The 20,778-nt window shown below is 37.3% G+C and overlaps 1 protein-coding gene across 1 annotated transcript in view; it reads right to left on the bottom strand.

The window, feature by feature from the left end:
- LOC306854518 (stAR-related lipid transfer protein 13-like) overlaps nt 1–20,778 on the bottom strand; it is an 87,752-nt gene that overhangs the window by 55,103 nt on the left and 11,871 nt on the right. The window contains exons 4-5 of the mRNA XM_079392619.1: nt 19,923–20,135; nt 6,845–6,875 (exon numbers count right to left, since the gene is read on the bottom strand). Coding sequence (XP_079248745.1) covers nt 6,845–6,875; nt 19,923–20,135 — 244 coding nt within the window. The remainder of the gene's footprint in view (nt 1–6,844; nt 6,876–19,922; nt 20,136–20,778) is intronic.

The raw sequence follows: 20,778 nt of genomic DNA, 5'->3' as shown, positions 1-20,778 counted from the left end.
AGCCATCTTACAGGGAAAATAATGATCTAACAGTATTTATTTGTTTTGCTTCTATGTGCGATTGCAGCCAGCTACTCATTTCTTTTGACACGAGTATTTTGAAAGTTGTGGTGGAAACCAAGGTCATAATAATAACTTCTAGCGCTGGGTTGTTTTTACAGTTCCACCCTAATTTCAAGCACAATAGGTTCCAACAGTGTAAGCGGTGTGCGGAAATATACACCCGACGATATAATATAATTTGTAAAAAGACCAACCAGTTTCCTTCAAGGACTTCACTCCCTTTCATCTCACAGTAAATCAGGCATAGCTCTCCTGGTTTCTGTCTTGAAAGGGCCTCAAGTACAGAGGGCTCCTTAGAGACAGACTGAGACAGGCCAGCCAGACGGGACTCCATGGTGAGCGGCCGCAGCTGTTAGGGGTCACCCTCGCTGGCCAGTAAGAGCCAACCACCCTGGATGAGAAAAAAAGAGCCAGTCTAGAAAGCAGCTGGCTAGAGAAAGGATCCTTGAGAATCATCAGGAGCACATACAGGCAGTCTAGGAGGTTTATGTAATCACTGCTGGCAGATTTAGAGTACAGTTAAAAAGGAACAAGAAAGGAAGAGGAAAAAGGAAAGGAAAGGAAAGGAAAGGAAAGGAAAGGAAAGGAAAGGAAAGGAAAGGAAAGGAAAGGAAGAGGAAAAAGGAAAGGAAAGGAAGAGGAAAAATGAAAGGAAAGGAAAGGAAAGGAAAGGAAAGGAAAGGAAAGGAAAGGAAAGGAAAGGAAAGGAAGAGGAAAAAGGAAAGGAAAGGAAAGGAAAGGAAAGGAAAGGAAAGGAAAGGAAAGGAAAGGAAAGGAAAGGAAAGGAAAGGAAGAGCATTAAGTGGAAAAGGGGGACTATGGGTAAAAGAAAGGAAAACTAAGGAACAGAAAGGCAAAGAACAAGGAGAAGGAAAAATAAAAGAGGAAAGAAAATGAAGCAGAAAGAGGAAAAAGAAAAAGCAGAAGAAAAAGGAAAGTTGTAGCTTGGAAATGCTGAGGATTATGGGACAGAGGGAGAGCTACAGGTGATTAATGTGCACTTAGTCTTCTGGGCATATCCGGTCAATACAAATTGCATTAGCTAAATTAGCTTTGCGGGGTCGATATAGCCAATGAAGTTGGAAATTAAATTGATCATTATGATGTGATTGATGCAGGACAAAACTAAAACAGAAACGCAAAATCAATAAAGCATATAAGCATAGCATACACCAAAGAGGCCGACTGATAATTTCCTTACAGTGACGGTTGAATTCATCATTTTTGTACGGGGTCTTTCTATTTACTTTAATGCAATGGCCCCTATTGTGAGACATTTTGTTCTCAGTAGAATCTGATTTGCAGTCAGTTTAATATAACATAAATCTGGCTCTAAACTGCAGTGGTTTTTTGTTTTATCTGAAGAGGCAAAATTGCTTTACAGCTTTATCTAATCAACTGAGGACAAATTCAATCTGAATGGATGAACAAACAATAGAAAGAATGGGTCTCATTCACAAAGCACAAGGTTGTATGTGAAACCATACAAACGTTTTCACGAGCAAATCATAATTCACTATAACTTTTGTGTAGTAAATGTTATTCTAAATTTAAGAAAACTTAAATGAGAATTTAAACTTTGACGAGAGTGTCAAAAGGCTGTAAAGGAAAGGTTATGCGTAAAGCCCTTATATGGAGATGGTCTGGGCGTGTTTTATGCAAATTACTAACCTTGTGCACGTGACCGCTTATTTAGAATACTCCAAATCCACTAACATTAGGGACGAGGATAAAAACAAGTTCATCTGCAAATGCACATTGTGAATTAGGCGGAAGTTTTCGTGAAAAGTTGTGTGTATAAATACAAATAATCTACGCAATGATTAGTGAGTAGCTGTGTTTCCTTTACAGATTTGCACAAAACTTTTGCGATGTTGATAAAAAAAAAATAGCTAAATGATGGTATTTCCATTAACCGATGTTATGCAAATACAATGTCATTTTTTCCTCTTGCGATAAATCTTGCTGATGGATGTTGGTAGTTTTACGTATATCACAGCCACCGCACTAGCCATTATTTTTAATTGAAGGAGGCTTAGGCGTAGGCTTATCTTTAGCAAAGCAGCGCAGGTGTGTTGGAGCCGTAAAGACGTGTGCTGTGTAAATAAGGGTTTATCCAAGCATTAATGGCAAGAAAAGTCCCTTATACTTGAGAGTGATCATGTATGAGGTGTTTCTTCCGGTGTCATCTGCTTCCAGCTATTTTTAGCTATTCAAATAGCTTGTTTTGCTGTTTGATACTGTATACTGGTGTCTCTTACCATATTGTTTTAACATATGAACACACTGGTTTGTAGTACAAACAGGTTTACCATTGTATTTCCCTACAACAGCTAATGAAGGCAAGGCAAGGCAGCAAGGCGTGTACAGAAAATTGCTTACTTCTGGATTGAAAAATAAGGTTGATAATACATTAAAGAATGATGATGTGAGTTACGTACGCAAGATGACCTGTAAATGCAAAAAAATGGTTTCCATTGAAGTTTTGCGAAATATTTCTTTTTTAAATTGCTTGCAAAATCAACTCATGTGAGCGTAAAAAGACCCAACGACAGAATGAACAAATAATTGAATAAACAAACAATTGACAGAAAGAAAGAATGCACGAACGAACGATTGAACATAAAACGATAGAACGATAGCTAGATCGAACAATAGAACGATAAATTGAACGATAGATAGATAGACAGAACAATAGACAGACAGACAGACAGACAGACCGACCGACCGACCGACAGACCGACAGACAGAACGACACACAGAACGACAGACAGACAGAACGACAGACAGAACGACAGACCGACAGACAGAACGACAGACAGAACGACAGACAGACAGAACGACAGACAGACAGAACGACAGACAGACAGACAGATAGACAGATAGACAGATAGATAGATAGATAGATAGATAGATAGATAGATAGATAGATAGATAGATAGATAGATAGATAGATAGATAGATAGATAGATAGATAGATGTCCAATTCCAAAGTGTTAAAGCCGTTTCATCGCATATAAGAAAACATGAACACAGTCTAGTTTCCTTACAAATAATAAGTGGGTTTGATTTTTGCAAACAAAAAAAAATTCTGGGAAATTTTCCAGAATTTAACTCCACATAGTAAACGGTTGAAGGATTAGTTTATGCTTTCTTCTACAACATAATTTCAAGTGGAGAAGAGGTCAAACTATCTGTTTATATCGGAGCAAAGACAAACATCTCAAAAAAAAATGAAGCGGGTCAGAGGGGTTCAGTATTTTTCCATATGTCTGGCTGCTGCTGTTTCTTAAGCATGAGAAGTTAGGTATCTGCTGTATAAGTCATGTCATCTCTGGTGATCCTCATACAGCATAAGACTTGGATTATTAATTCACATCTGGCCATAAAACAGGCCTCTCAATTGATAACTGCCATGTCTAGACATGGATCAAAACTGTTTCTTTGGGTATAGCTATCAAACCCTTCAGAGAGAAAGGGCTTGGTGCACGGGAGGATGTGCAATTTATGTATAGTCAAGGAATCCAAAAAGTTAACTGGTTCTTGAGTTCTTCACAGGGGTTTGGCGCTGGTCAGCATCAGAGCTAATGGCCTTTTATGAGGTGCAGGTTTATAGGACCCTGCGGGGCCAGTGGGTGGGTCAGAGTGACCATTATAGACAGGAACTTGGTCATGTGGCCACAAAATTGTAATTCCTGGATTCAAATGTATTTTTGGATCCAAAAGTGTTTGAATCCAAAACTGCTGGTATCCTGACTTCCATGGTATTTTTTTCTTCCATACTATGAAAGTCTATGGCTACCAGCAACCGTTTGATAGCCTACATTCTTCAAAATATATATTTCTTTCATATTCAACAGAAGAAAGAAAGAGGTTTGGAACAACTTGAGGGTGAGTAAATGAGGATATTATATTCATTTTTGGGTAGTTTATCCCACTTAAAGTTAGCAGCAGTTCACCCAAAAAGGGAAAATTCTGTAGAACACAAATCAAGACATTTTAGAAAAAAGTAATTTTTTATTATTTGTTATTTATTTGGACCATTTAATCACTTCTAAATTTAAAGTGTTCCTGAACATTTAAGCAAAACTTAAATACAAATGTAGAATTAAATTAAAATTAAAAAGTATTAAAAGTAAAATAAAATATACTTTTTTTAACAATAAAAGTCTAAAACAAAAATGTAAAAGAAAAAAAGTTCATTATTAAGCCACTTTTTTCGAGAATTTAAGTCTGGCTCCGAGTTAATAAACTTGAAAATAGTGGAACAGGTGGCTCACATGGTGGTCCGCTTCATGTGAGCAGGACACCCAAACAGGGACCTAGCAACCTCTGTTTTTTGTCTTTGTCCCAATACCTCTCATTATCTGTGTCTCATCTAAATCTATGTGTCTAATCGAAAGCTATTAATGCAGTTTTGGTTTGCATTGTATCAACCAAATCAAATGGTAAAAAAGACAGGTTAGCTTTCCTCTTAAAGCTTACAAATATTTACTGAACAGATTTTTATAGTCACCAAAACCTACTGTTGCTCATTGCTCCACGGAATGATCTTTAACCCTAATCGAAATGCACAGCACAGAGCTTTAAATAACATCATTTACAGTGATCTGAATGAAATAGCATGTTTTAATTTTAGAAGTCATCATTAAATGCTCCAGTGGCTGCAAGCGAGATCTGGACAGGGTCTTTCTGGAGACTGTCACTCTAACGAGGTGTGTAGTACATTATGGAGCCGCTCGGCCATCTGGCTCTGCAGCAGAGTGACATCATGCAGTCTCTACGTCTCTCCTGCAGTAAAATATGAGCGGGGAAATACTACACCACATGTGGCCTTAACTCTGCGCTTTTCTTTTATAGCATCATCATTGGTATTACTATTAGCATGGCTATCCAATGGAAGACACATGGTTAGTTGTTAAATTAAATAAAAGTGACGGTGACATCCAGAGTGCACAGATCCATTTAAACAAAAACTGAAAGATTCTAAAAAATGTTAATAAGTGTGTGTGTGTCATATATATATATATATATATATATATATATATAATATATTATTATTATTTGCCTGTAGGCACATCAAGCTAAGTCAAATATGTCTTCTCAGCCTAACAGTAACAATGGTCTGGTACACCCTCCTAATTTTAACTGGGTCCCACAGCAAGCCAGAACACAGAAGTAGGGCTATAAATGAAGGACTAAGTCCCCCACATTCTCCAGACACTCAGAGGAACAGAAGAGCACCTGTCTGTGTCTGTCACACTCGTCCTGTACCAGCCTTTAATGAGACCCAGAGAGAAAAAAAGAGAGTGGACTGAGAAAAGAAAAAGTAACAGATGTTTTATCATGTGGAGAAATCAAATTATTAACTCGCTTTCTTTCTGCTTTTCTTTACTTCTGTCTTTACTTCTGTCCTGCCTTCCATCCTTTCTTCTGTATTTCTTTCTTTCTTTCCTTTCTTTGTTCCGTCTTTCTTTTTGTTTCTCTTTCTTGTTTGTATATTTACTTTTTTCCAATTGCTTCCATATTTCTTTTTCCATTCTTCATTTCTTTCTTTTTTAACATTTGTTCCTTCTGTTCCTTTTTCATTCATACTACCTTTGTCCCATTGTTCTTTTCTCTTTCTTTCTTTCTTTCTCTTTCTTTCTTTCTTTCTTTCTTTCTTTTTTATCTTTTTTTTTACACTTTCTATTCTGTACATTTTTCCCCTTCCTTTTGTTCTTTTTCCCTTCCTTCTCTTCTTCTTTTATCCTTCCATCATATTACCTTTGTCCCATTATACTTTTTCTTTCTTTTCTTACACATTTCTTTCTTTCTTTCCTTCCTTACATGTTTCTTTCCATTTGTCTTTCTACCTTTCATCGTTCTTTACATCCTTCTTTCCTTCTGCATTTCTTTCTTCGCTTGCTTCCATATTTCTTTCCTTTTTCCCATCCCTTTCTTTCCATCCTTTTTCTATTCCTTTCTTTCTATCCTTCTTTCCATCCTTCCATCCTTCCTTTCTTCCTTACTTCCATATTTATCTTGCTTTCTTTCCATCCCTATTTTTATCCCTTTTCCCATCCTTCTTTCTTTCTCTTTCTTTCCATCTTTTTTCATTTTCCCCATATTTCTCCTCAACATAGCTCTTCCTAATATCCTGTAAATTCAATCCATTACAAGTTAAATAATTTGAAACTTTTTTATACAGTTAGTAAGTTCACACAGCAAAACACTGCCTGAGAATATATTAGAAATGTGAGATTCTGAGATTTCAAACTACGACATCAGTCAAGATTAAAGGAAAGCCCATTCCAGTCCAGGATAACACAACAAGAATCTTGTTTCATCCTTGAATTAGTCATGCTCTGGGCAAATCTCGGGACAAGCTCGGGGCGCAATTTGAGTGCAGAGAACTAGAATGTTTGAGCTGTCTCGCGATTGCACACTTTAGTCATTTAATTACATTAAGCAGCAATTCAGACAACCTCTCACTGAAAACCAGATACACCCTGTTAAAGTATTACACGGCTCCACAATGAGCCAGTCTAATCAGCGAATGTCTCAATTGATTACAGCAAATATGTAGGGCATAATATCTTAATCTAGAAGTTTATATAGGCCTATAGCGTTCAAAAATTGCATTCAAAGAGCTTCTTTTACACCTCATCGAGCAAACAATGTCAAATGCATTTACCCAATCTGATAAATTCACATTACTGTGCTGCACTGTGTACACATTACAACCAAACATGTGTTATTGCCAGCACAATTTGAAATATAAAGGAAAACATGAACTCACCTGCATCTCCATGCCTCTTCTTGATGGACATCTGAAAACAAAATATGAAATCTGTTTAAAAAAAATATACATCAAGGTTGAGTTAATATTTTCATAACTGTAACCATATCACATAAAACGGTCTCATGAAGCATCAAAACCAAGGACCTAAAGTATTGCTCCTCTCCCACAGTGGATAAAATCAACACCTGACCATTGAATTTCCTCCCACGGATCTGCTGAACGGTACATTGATCTGGGCCACTATGATTTACAGTGCTCTTACCCAGCCAAGAGAGAAAGTGCTACTTGTTTAGAGAGAGGGTCATGTCCAACATTCCAGCTGTAATCCATAAGAGGCCTGTTTTCTAGTTTCACCTTTCTGCTACTACACTCAGGTATCATGTGCCCTGTGAAAGATATCACGGTACTCTCATATGCATTGATTTTTACAAAAATGCTACTTTTTCTCCTAAAACCAAGTAATTTATGATTTGGGTTGCACTTTATTTTACAGTATTGTACTTACATAAGATAGTACTGGGTAATATAAGGTAACTACATGGGTAAAGTTATCTAGTTATTACCCAGGTATTGCAATTAATATAATAAGCACATAGTATGTACATGCAGAACAGGACTGTAAAATTGTGTGTGTGTGTGTGTGTGTGTGTGTGTGTGTGTGTGTGTCTGTGTGTGTGTGTGTGCGCTTCTGAGACAATACTCAATGTCTTAGGTCTTGAGGACTTTACTGTGATGTCAAATGTTTGGGGGTGTGGCCAATAAAATAATATTAATATATGACATAAAATAACCTAATAATAAAAATACAAAACAATTTAAAATAAAACTACATAATTATACCTTTTTATAATTAAAGGTGTCAAGCTGAATTGCTAAATGTTTTGATAATATCTTTGTTATTATATTTATAATATAAATGAAATAGAAATTATATTATGAATAATGAATTTAATGAATATTAAATAATTTATCATTATTATTATTACTATTATATAAATCATTTTGTCCATAGAAACCCATATGTTACACATTCATAATAACCATTTAATTTATATTATAATAAATATATGTGATTTATATTAAAACATTCAGCATGTATGTTAGTGTGTGTGTGTGTGTGTATACACACCCCAACATAAATATTGGTAATCCACAACACTATGAAAAAAATAAAATAAATAAAAATAAAAATATCATCACACTATGAAATAACTAAATTATTATAACGGCATATTATACATTTATACTATATTGTATATAGTTAAAAACTAAAGTTACATGAAAATGTGTCCACAAAATGTATGAAGTTGAAAACTGAACCTTGCACAAAAAAACGACTCAATCTGGTACGGTCTAACTTTTAAGACTAATGCAAAATTGTCTGATTGTCCTTGTCTGATTGAGCAGACCCAGATGCATGCTAATTTCAGTAGCAGAGGCAGCAAATGTCTACTAAACACAACAATGATGTAAAAAATGATGTTTTGTTGGGTCTCAAAAGGTTAGGGGCGTTTTACATTGAAAGGAAGCAGATGTGTTGTCTATAATCACAGCAACCAACAAAACACAAGTAATTTTAGTGTAATTGAACACATTAAGAGTGCTAAAGCTGTTTGAAGTGCCTGTTGATCATTGTTTGGATATTCCCTCAGATATAAATGTACACTGAGGCCCTCTGTCTCCATTTAATCAGATCTGGGTCTGAAAAACACAGCGGAAAGAGGGGAAATGATGGATGATGTCATGGTTGCTTATAGGCTGTGAGATTTTGCATTGAGGGGTTGAATTTTAACCCCACATCTCAAAGAGTTATGGTGTTCAAATGCAAGTACAACTGAGGGTGTTACCCTCATAAAACAGCTTAAACAGTGCATGAAAAACTGTAAAGCGAGACCATTTCTAGGTATGTATATTATATGTTATTTACTAGCGGGCCGCTTACTGGAATGTCGCCTTTCAAAACAAGTTTGCAAAGGATTACTGTGAATTCTAGGAAGAAAGAGCATGAGCACGAGTAAAGCCCTGCTGTGTTTCAAAGTGGTAATTGTCACCGACACAAATGACGGTTACATGACATGTAATTAAGCATCAGTGAATGATGACTAGCTTTAGGAAGAGCCACCTTACAAAAACATATCCGGACGAAAAGATACAACTCTGAAATATCCACACATCAGTCAATCAACCTGATGGCAAAATGAAGGACAAAATCAAATCCAAGACCTTCAAGTAAAGAAACCGAATGCTAACACTATATCAAATATGAGAAAATAGATCAAGACGCAACTGAAAAAAAACAATGAAGGAAGGGGGATGTTGTTTTGACACATGTGGTCTATATACTAATGAGCGCCTTCCTGGGATATGTGCCATTTTCTTGGAATTGTAGGATTCCTCTGTGTGAATGATGAAGGCTGACAGGATTACAAGTATAATCATTTCTCAGTCAGAAATAATGGATGGATAGACAGATGAAAAATAATAATGCCTGAGGGGAAACGGAGGAAAACTAACTGTGCAGACACTGCATTGGCTCAGAATGAGATACAAGATCCTAACGCAGCAAAAGGAAAACAGATGCCGTAATTTCCAGAGGCAATGGTCAGATACATAAAGATACAAAAACATAATTTGGGCTGAATCTGAATTATGAGCTGTTGGAGATTTTGGATCATGCTATATAACACAGCTCCTAAAGTTCAAGAAATATTTTTCTATGCCTGGGATTCCCCTACAATTCATTTTTAGTGGTTTTATTTGGCATGCATGACTAACGTCTATCATAGTATTCACTGCACTGGAGATTCTCGAATGCATGTTTGATATTACACACATGTTCCATGTGAAACTGATACTGACTGGCCTAAACTGACTCATTTAAAGGAATAGTTCACCCAAAAATGAAAATTGTCATTATTTACTCACCCTCATGTGGTTCCAAACCTGTATAATCTTATGTTGACCACAAAGAAGATATTTTGAAGAATTTTGAAGATCCAAACAGTTGTTGGTCCCCATTGACTTCCATAGTAGGGAAAGAAATACTATGGAAGTCAGTGGAACCATCAACTGTTTGATTACCAGCATTCTTCAGAATATCTTCTTTTATGTTCAACATAAGGAGGAAACTCATATAGGTTTGGAACAACATGAGGGTGAGTAAATAATGACAAAAAAAATTTGGTGAACTATTCGTTTAAAGCTAACATGCAATGGTGCAACCCATTTTACCACCAAAAGTTATTTCAGTGAGAAATGGCACATTAAACAAGTAATAAGATTGATCAGTTCCATCAAACAAAATGGTAACCAAACTAGGCTAATTCCATACTATATAGTAGGCAAAAAAAATAATAATAATTGTATGCGAGTCATCCGAGTGCATAAAACAGCAGGCGAAAAGTCGACCTACCACTTCTGCCGAAATTCTTATGTGTGCATCTGTTGGACACTTTACAATCCCATGATGCCACAGAGAGTATTTGTGAATAGCAGTCAAGCAACACAACTGCCAAAGGCCACATGATAATGACAACATGACAGATCCGAAATATATTCACTCTATCTACATAGAAATTTTTTAATGGTTGCGAAGCAAGTTTCAAAGCAAACGTAGAACCTACTAGAGCTGCACGATTCTGAATAAATTGAGAATCATGATTTGCACATGATTCTAAACTAAGCAACAATTTACTAGAGGCTGTGACAAAATATTAATTGGCTCATTCTATTCAAAAATGTTTAATTAATTTGAATGATTTTTTTTATTATTATTATTTGAATGAATGATTCAATGACTTATAAATACTTCACTTGTTCCATTACTAAAACGAATCAGCATTTTTGAATGAGTATCTTGAATGAATGATTCAATGACAAATGCGTTTTTAAGAGTCACTTGTCGCCACCTAGTGGTGAAACAATAATCAACATTGTAACCAACAAACGTTATTTGAAGCGCCATTTTGAAGCGAAAATTACTTTCAAAAAATTATTTTCTCAATTTTAATCACTACCATAGACATGAGTGTTTATATCCGAACTATAAACTTTTATCCCATTACTTCTGTGATAACATGAATGATTGTAGGCTAAGACAAGCTTGTTGAAAAGACTGTTTGTGAAGCTGTTTCATACCCAAACATGAAAGCTGCTCTCTCTACAAGTGGTAGTGTGAACACATATTTGAATGTTTCGGTATGACTTATCAAAGGTTTAGACAGACGAATTGTCATTTATAAACAAGATTGTGTGGGTTTTTGAATCGCGATCATAATCTTTAATACCTATTTGATTTTGGACGCAGTGAAAGACAAACACTTTCATTTTCTTCTAAATAACTTGCACTAATGAATTGTCAACAATAAGATCAGAAATCTGTATAAAGTAAATAGAATCAAATTGCCACGCACTCTAAAATACTTTACAATGTACTCACAATAAGTGGTGGTGTACAGATGTAACTGTGTTAAAGAAGATGTGCTGTTCAGATCTAGAAACGCTCTTCATTAACTGCAAGCCGTTCTATTCGCCGCGGGAGATTTGTTCGTTCATTCTCGTGAGTGTCTACATTCCACCGCAAGCACATGTGAGCCTGGCTTTACAGAAACTCGCTGATCTGATCACAGACACAGAACAACAACACCCGGACTCTGTTTTAATCATTCTAGGGGATGCTAATAAAGCAAATCTCTCCCGCGAACTGCCAAAATACAGACAGTACATTACATGTCCCACCAGAGACATTAATATATTGGATAACTGTTACACAGCGATAAAGGTTGCATATCACTCTGTCCCATGAGCAGCTTTAGGACTCTCTGATCACTGTTTGGTTCATCTCATACCGACCTACAGGCAGAAACTTAAATCTGCAAAACCTATATTAAGAACTGTTAAAAGATGGACTAATGAAACAGAGCGGAATTTACAAGCCTGTTTCTCTCTCATTGATTGGACTGTTTTCCAAGCTGCTGCAATCGATCTGGACGAGCTCACAGAGACGGTAACATCTTACATCAGTTTCTGTGAAGATATGTGCATTCCTACCTAGACTCATCTAACTTACAACAACGACAAACCATGGTTCACTGCAAAACTCAGACAGCTCCGTCAGGCCAAAGAAGATGCTTACAGAAACGGGGATAAAGTCTTGTATAAACAGGCCAAATACACACTGGTTTGGCCACACTGGTTTGGCCTACTGCAGGTTTGAAAAATCACCCCACACCCGCCCTGAACACCTCTCCACACAACCATTCACATCTCCAGCAACCCCCCTCTCCCCCACACCTACAATTCAGATCAGCGAAGATGACGTGCGCCCGGTCTTCAGAAAGAGCAAAAGAAGGCAAGCACCAGGCCCAGACGGTGTGTCACCAGCCTGCCTAAAAATCTGTGCTGACCAGCTGGCCCCCATCTTCACACAGATCTTCAACAGATCAAGATTTTATTTGTCACATACACAATTATACAGGGTATAACCAGCAGTGAAATGTAGGTCCAGCAGTGAAATGTAGGTGGAGCTGTGAGCTGTGCGACTGGAGCTGTGCGAAGTTCCTCATGCTTCAAATGCACCACCATCATCCCCGTCCCAAAGAAACCCCAAATTACTGGACTTAATGACTATAGACCTGTGGCTCTAAAATCTGTGGTCATGAAATAATTTGAAAGACTGGTTTTGGCTTATCTGAAGGCCTCCACTGGACCCTTACTGGACCCCCTGCAGTTTGCCTACAGAGCTTACAGGTCTGTGGATGATGCAGTCAATATAGGACTGCACTTCATCCTGCAGCATCTGGACAGACCAGGGACTTATGTGAGGATCCTGTTCGTAGACTTCAGCTCCGCTTTTAACACCATAATCCCAGACACCCTTCAGAATAAACTAACTCAGCTCTCCGTCCCCACCTATGTCTGTCAATGGATCAACAGCTTCCTGACAGACAGGCAGCAGCTAGTGAGGTTGGGAAAATTCACATCAAACACCTGCCATCATTGAATCCATCCTCTGCACCTCAATAACTGTCTGGTTCAGCTCAGCTACCAAATCTGACCTCAGAAGACTACGGAGGGTAGTCCGGACTGCTGAGCGAATCATTGGTACAACCCTCCCCACTCTTCAAGAGCTGTACTTATCCAGAGTGAGCAAAAGGCCTGGCAAAATCACTCTGGACCCCTCACATCCAGCACACTCCCTCTTTGAACTGTTACCGTCTGGTCGACGCTACAGAGCTCTGAGAACCAGAACGACCAGACACAGAAATAGTTTCTTCCCTCAGGCAATCCATCTCATGAACACTTGACAATAAACACGGAACACACAACTCTATTATATATTATTTATTCACCATACATACTTATTTTTTCATTTCAAATTTGCACATATCAGACCTGTACACACATAATTGTCTATATTATATTGTGGTTTTGCTGTTTTGTACATTGCCTATTTGTATATTATTATTTTATTATCTGTGTCCTGTCCTGTGGCTGTCTTTCTGTTGCACTGTGGAGCTTCTGTCACTATAACAAATTCCTTGTACGTGTAAACATACCTGGCCAATAAAGCTCATTCTGATTCAATATCCTTTTTACAAGGCAGAGAAGAAGAAAAACCATGAAGCCAGAGGAATTTAGGGGTGTGAAATGATGGAGAATATAAGACAAAGCGAAAGATAAAAAATAGAGGGATAAGAGAGAAAGTATGTGCTGTAAAGTACAAAAAAGCTCTTCGGCATCCACTTCAAAGTGACCCCAGAGGGCTCGGGTGGGCCAGATGTGGTCCCGAGAGCAAAGCCTCATCCATCTTGCATTCCATGAAACCCCCTGCAGCAGGACAACTTTTCTATATTTAGCTCCCGTCTTCAGCCTTGCTCAGTCCACTGGAATATGTTCCATCTAGTTCCCTCATTCTCCACCGCGTTCAGCTTTTTTCAGTCGGGTCTGTTTGTTGGGTGTTCTGACGGAAGGTCTGTTTGGGCTATCAGGCCATGGACCATCCATCTTCCAAACTGAGGTGGGCGGCTTAGTTGGTGGTATTTTTTTTTTTTTTTTTTTTTTGAAGTTAACATCTAGAGAACGTCAAAGAAATGCAGCTAGCATGACGCAGGGTCTTGGTTGTGTTATGACAGAAACAGTCTTAGTGAAATGCCCAGTTATGAAGGAGAAAAGAAGGAATAGGTCACTGTCATGGGTGATGCTGCAGACAAGACTTATCTGATGCATCTCATTTGTTCAATGTGGAATCTGTGCATGTAGTAAATGTATAAACGGAGGCTATATTTCATGTTTTTGCACAAGCCTGTGCCTGTTTTCTGAAAAGAAAACAAAAAAGCAGGGTTGAGTAATTGATGAAATGAAAGATGACTTTAAAGGGAAGGATAACGTAGGATCAACCCTATTCCAAAATTAGTCCTGCTTTTAAAGGAAACACAAGAAAGTTGAATAAGCACCTCAATGTTCGTGTTTCTGAAAGTGCTGTATATGTTAAAACCCACTTTGAGAGCTGTTCTGCTTCTAGGCTCGATGCCAGAATGCCTCTCAAGGCTTGTGGTGGTGAAAGGTCCATGCATCAATGTGTACAATACGTACGTGGGTAAATGTGTGTGCATTTCATGCACAGGTTCCACACATAACAGTCTAACAGGAAGTGGAACAAGATGGGCATCATGCCCAAGGGGTCAAGGTAGCTCCTGGTAGATGTTGTGGCCATTTTTCTCCATTGGTGACCATTCCAAATTCACTGATTTGAAAAAACTATAAACGTTAATATATATGTTAATATACAAAAATTATAAAAAATATAAGATTTATATTTATAATAAATAAACATTTTAATATAATAAAATATATTTATTCATATAGATAGATAGATAGATAGATAGATTATTTTATTTTAGTTATCATCTATTTTATTATTTGTTTTTTATATATAGTTTTAATTTTAGTTAATGATAACTAATTAAGTTCAGTATATTTATAGCATAGTATATTAATAATAGGTAGATGAGTGTCAAATTACATTTAATAACTAAACAAATGAAGCTGTAACCTCTGAATGACAGCAGGCAGATAAACGTTCAGGGGAATCGCAGCTCACTGAATGGTGTTTACACTAAGCATTCTCTTTTCTGCCTCCTGTGTCACAGGAAATGTGAACTTGCACGATGACGGCATACATACTGCTATTTTTACAAACCCAAATGTTTTGGGAATCTTTGAGAAGGATGTTATGATTGTTTTCAATGAGTGAGGTCTAAAGAATGTTGATACTATCAATATAATGTATGCAAATACACCGAATTTAAAACAGATCATGTTATAGTAGTACAATAAATCTAGCCTAGTTAAATAGTTGAATATATCACCCAAAAATTAAAATTCAGTAATTTACCAAACCTCATGTTGTTCCTAGTATCTTGTGTGTTCTGCTAAACATCAACAGAACAAATATAATACATTTTTAGGTGAAATATCCCTTTAAGTCAGACATTAAAAAGTTCTCACAGTACAAAAAAAGATTAAGATTATGTAGATTCACAAGGAAAGTATCCCACAAAATCGAGAGGAAAAGAAAAAGAGCAAAAGGGCACAGCACTGACCGCTCAACCCAGCCGTATTTTGACACTTTGCAGGGGCGCTCCTCACCCAACGTCCCAAACTGAGGCTTAACCTCTGCTGGAGCAGAACATATCCTGGCCTCCTGAGTTGCACTCGGCCCCGTAATCTATCTTCATCCTATTGAGCCGCTTAGCTCCCCTCTCCTGCCCCAACAGAGGACCCCGCAGGGAGTTGGAGAACCAGCGTGGACCCTCCACACAGATGGATGGAGAAGACTCAGCTTCCCATCGCTTACCAGCACCTCCAGGATTTAGCAACAATGGGTTGAGGGTGAGGAATAGGTTAGAGGCAGTGGGAAAGAGTTTTGCCAAAACATTTGTGAGTTCACACACTGATTCATCCACTTATCAATTCTAACAGAGCCACCAACATGTAATTAAGCAAATTAAAGGGATAGTTCATCTAGAAATGAAAACAACTTTGGAACCCACTGACTTACATTGTATGGACAAAACTTTTTTTTTCAGAATATATCTTTTTTGTTTCACAGAGCCAAGAAAGTCATTAGGACAGGGTTCCTCAATAGGCGGTCCGCGGGCCACATCCGCCCGCGAGAGGAAAATGCCCGACAGAAGCTGACTCGTTCTATTTATGACGTACTGACACAAAGTTCAAATGATTTGCAATGCTTTGTCGCGTCCAGTGTAGTAGATACTATGTGACAGCAAAAACATGGCAAGTGTGAAGTAAAGAAAAGTGGACACGGAAAATAGGTGATTCAAATGTGAATGGACTGAACAGTTTTGAGTGAGTGAGTGATACCATCTTTGATGTTGGCGCGCAGTGAGTTCACAGTTTTAACGCAAGTTTGCTTTAATTTATTTTCAAGATCTGAGGTAAAATATCTATTGTTGCTTTCACTATGGCTATAAACCTCACGCAAAATAATATTCAAACTCACATTAGACACTTTTAACATTGAATAAAGCACATAATCATTACCTGAGATTATCAGTGCCATATTTTGTATGTCGTTCCTGCTGCGTCGTCGCAGAAAATAAAATCAAACATCCTAAAATAGAATTCTGTGTCACTTATTGTCACGTGTCGCTGTCGCGGGTGGTTAGGACAAAAATGATATGGAAAAGATACTTTTTATCACGTCGCGTCACGTCTGGTTTGGACACACGGTGCTACAGTTTGATCCTCCCCAAAAAATCTAAGTAAAAATATTAATGCTGAAAGATCTAATAATTGAATCTGCAATTAAGGAACGGAGAGAGAAGAGATCCAGTCTGGAGATGAGCAGGAACAGTGGCCCTTGGCTTGGTATTGTTGGCAGAATTCGGCCCTCGGTGAAAACTAATTGAGGAACCCTGCACTACGGTTTAGAACAAAGTTGAGAGTAAATATATGACAGAATTTTCTTTTTAGGTGAACTATCCCTTTAAAATGTTACAGACAGAGCACATTTGGTGCTTCCACAGTGGGTTCTTTACAGTATGGAAGATACATTAAAACCGGGGCTTAAAACATCTTAAATAAAAGCTGGTTCCAAGTTAACAAGCATTTTGAGCCGTATGTTTTCTTTAAAATTTTTATGACGGCGTCAACTGTATGGTGCGGTGTAGTAGTGACGTGATTAACTGAAACAACCTCTTTCACAGTGGTTGATGTTACAGCACTAATAAATAGATGGGCTGCTTTGGCCCGGATCCTTGTGAGTCGTATTTATGACGTACAGCTTCCTCGTAACACTGTGTCAACATAAACATTCGCTCAGTGTTGAATCATGAACTGTTTCATTGTAGCAGAGATGTCTAGCTTTTGAATTTGAACCAAATATCAATCTAGGTTGCAGGCTGAATTAAAATTAAATTAGAGAAAAGAAACACACACACCGTGTATGCTTTCCAGAACCGATTTATTTTTTTTATTAAAAATAAAATAAAATTAAAATATATTTTTTTTAAATTAAACTTTTTTTTCATCTAGTTGCCAAGGCAACTTTTCCCAGTTTCATTTTGTTTAACCTGATGTTCTAAAATAACTAAAATTCAAATAAAAAGTAATAACAAATCATAGACAAATGTACTATTGCTATTATTGTTGATATTATTATTATTCACATTAATTAGATTTTTATATAATCAACTATTATTATTTATAATTCTATGTTAAATATAATTAAAATGTTGAGTACTGTAAAAGATGGAATTTAATTTGAATTTTCAGGACGAATTTACATATATATTACACCAAAGATTCTATAATATATAACATACATAAACTTTTATAAAAACAAATCTAAAAATAAATAACTGAGAAAATATGTCATTTGATTAGAACTGTCAAGAAGATTTTGCATAAATAAATAAATACACAGTATATATTATAATTAGCTAATAACATGAAATATATATGTTGTATGTTATATTTTATAAGCAAATAAAAATCTATAACTATAACATACCTATATACACAAACATTTATAATCTAAAGTTGTTATGTAACAATTATAGAACTAAAATAAATTATACATGTACAAAAAATATTGAAATCTAAATTACATAATTGTTTACTACATTTTTACATATATATAAATTCCTCTTCCTCACAATTCAAGTTCCAAATCATGAATTAAAAGGAAGACAACTCTTCTTTTCCCACAGTTTGTATCTTTTTAATTGAGATCACATAAGACCTTCAAGACCAGCCAGCAGATGTGTGTGACCGCATGAACACCTTCTTCACGACAACAAGAGGTGAACGAGGATAACAGGCTTGGTGAGGATCACAAACTGTGTTAATGTTAGAAGACAGTTGGTAAAATGCCAACAGAGCTTTCAGAGTTTGGATTTGTCATCTATATGAGGGTGGCCTACATTCATTCCAACGGACCGAAGGCCTCCACATGCCTCTGGAGCTTTTGACCTGCTAATCTTCTCCAAAAACCTCAAGCCTTCATTTTGTCAGAGTGCACAAAGCCAAATCATTCTATTACCCCCTCCAATCCAATTACCCTCTTCAACTCTCTCTCTCCTGCGCTCTCACACACTCGAACAAACACCATCACCTCCCAGATCCCTGCCAGAGGCCTTTAGCCGGGCTCCCAAGCACAGACCGCAGAACGTACCAGTGCCGCTTCAGCTATGCAGAGATTAAACAAACACATCTGGCCCAGTTCTCCAGCCGGACGGAAAAGGGTCGGATTCCCACAGATATTGTGCTCATTTAAACCCACTGTTGCTCATCGGATATTGTTTTGGAACAATGCAAGAGAGTGCGTTCCTGTGAAATGAAAAATATTCATGATGAGCTAAAAGGAAGACTTGGCGATTGTTTGTTTTCTCTGTCTTTGCAGACCAGGGTGGCTTGAGACAAAAGTCCACCATAAATTGCGGTCGATCTGAAGCTGGACTAAGACAGCTGTAAATCAGCTGCGGCGATCGTCCGTGAAGAGTCTTATTTTCCATCCTTTGCATGTCGGATTCGTTTCCAGAATGATAGAACATTCCTTTCAGTATCTTTCACATGAGCCCCGAACTCGTAAATCGCTCAGTTGTCAGGTCTCTCTGTACTTCCTCTAAACAGCAGGACACGCACGTTCTCTCCAAAAATACCTTGTCCGGTTACAAACGAACTCCAAATGTTTAAAAGCTACGTACAACTAGAAACTAAACCCTTACTCTTGGAAAAAACTGCATACTTTAACTTTTATGCAGTAGGTCTAAACATGAGGTCTCAACCAATCAAAACCAAAGAACGCGAAACCTTTAATTTTGCTTAATTTTAAATTATGCATATACACTGCGTTCAAAAGTGTGATTGATTTCTGAAGGTTTATGTGACACTGAAGACATTCAGAAGAATAAATTACATTTTTAAATATAATGAAATGGAAAACAGAAAACAATGTCACAATTTTACTGAAATTGTTTAATTTTGATTATTGCATTTACATTGAAATAGCTATTAAAAATCCAATTATAAATCCTGTTTTAGATGTTTAAAAATCACTGATAAAGCTAAACTACACTGGTTTGGAATCCAAACAAGATGTGATGGCCTTAAATAGCCCACTAAAAGACTTCCTTTGGTGTCGCTTTGAATTCATTAATTCAATTCCCCAGACTAAGGGGGAATCCTGTTTGGATTAGCAAAGGATAATCTATTTAACTTAGTCCCGCTAACGCAGAAAAGCCATTAGAAATGCAGTCCCAGGACATCAACCTCAACCCCAGAACCTTCTCGGAATGAACGTGTGCCCTGGTCACTGACACACAGCGTGTTCATTAGGAAACACTTCACAGAGCAAAGCTAAGCAACTGATCACATGGTCTACATACTGATCAACTCTTTAGAGTTGAAACTAAACCAGATACCAAAAATACAAGAACCCTATAACTAATTATATACATAATATAGTTTAAAATTGACAGCTATTAATCACAAACTAAACAATTCAATACAACACACACAAAAATCATACTAAGTAAGTTCAAATGCTCACCTCTGTCTTTTTACCATGTGATCTCCCCAGAGAGGAAGTGGCTCCCGCAAGTCTTTCTTGGCTGTGCCGTTCCCTCGTGTCGGTTCTTCTGGCCATGTTGTTCCAGTTGAGGGACTGGTTCACCCCCGCAGCTCCGCTCTGCAACGACAGCACAAGAGATTTTAGCGTGGGACGGGACACACTTTGTCTGGAACAGATGACCTCTGGAGATGACTATGAGAAGAAAAAAGAAGCAGTTGGTAGCAGAGACACAGGCTCACAAAAACTATTGAAAATGGAAAAATTATGACCTTGTCCAGAATAACATGCAATGGTAAATCTAGTCTCTTGTTTAAAAACTGGGGTGTCATGAGGGCTCTGACCATCATGTCATTCCGCTAACTATCACGAATGGACATAGTGATACAAACAGAGCAACAGACTGGAAGCACAAGACATCGTTGTCTTGAGGAACCAAAAGGCACTTTTGTGTCTTGCTGTGAACCCTTGCTATAGGGTGGTTATGTCGCGAGTTTGCATGAGGTTTTTTTTTAAACAGCATTGAAAGTTCCCCATGGCAAGCTCCCAAGACAATGGAGCTCTGTGTCAGTGTCAGCAGTCGGGTCTAGTCTCTGCCAGCATGCAGCACATTCTATCTAACCCATGTCACAGACAGACGCCGTGCACTGGCACATCAAGCAACTTCATACTGAATTCTTATCAGTTATCTAGACACAAAAGTATGAATGTCAACTAATCTCAACTAATATATATATAATACATATATAATACTATCATCATTTAAAATATAAGAGATGTTATTTTAATATACTATAATAATTCAAATTAAAATCTAGTATTTAGATTTGAATAAATT

This window comes from Barbus barbus, assembly GCF_936440315.1.
Source record: "Barbus barbus genome assembly, chromosome: 34".
NCBI classification, from domain to species: domain Eukaryota; kingdom Metazoa; phylum Chordata; class Actinopteri; order Cypriniformes; family Cyprinidae; genus Barbus; species Barbus barbus.
The sequence above is the reverse complement of the archived record's forward strand: the minus strand, read 5'-3'. Positions and strand labels throughout refer to the sequence as shown.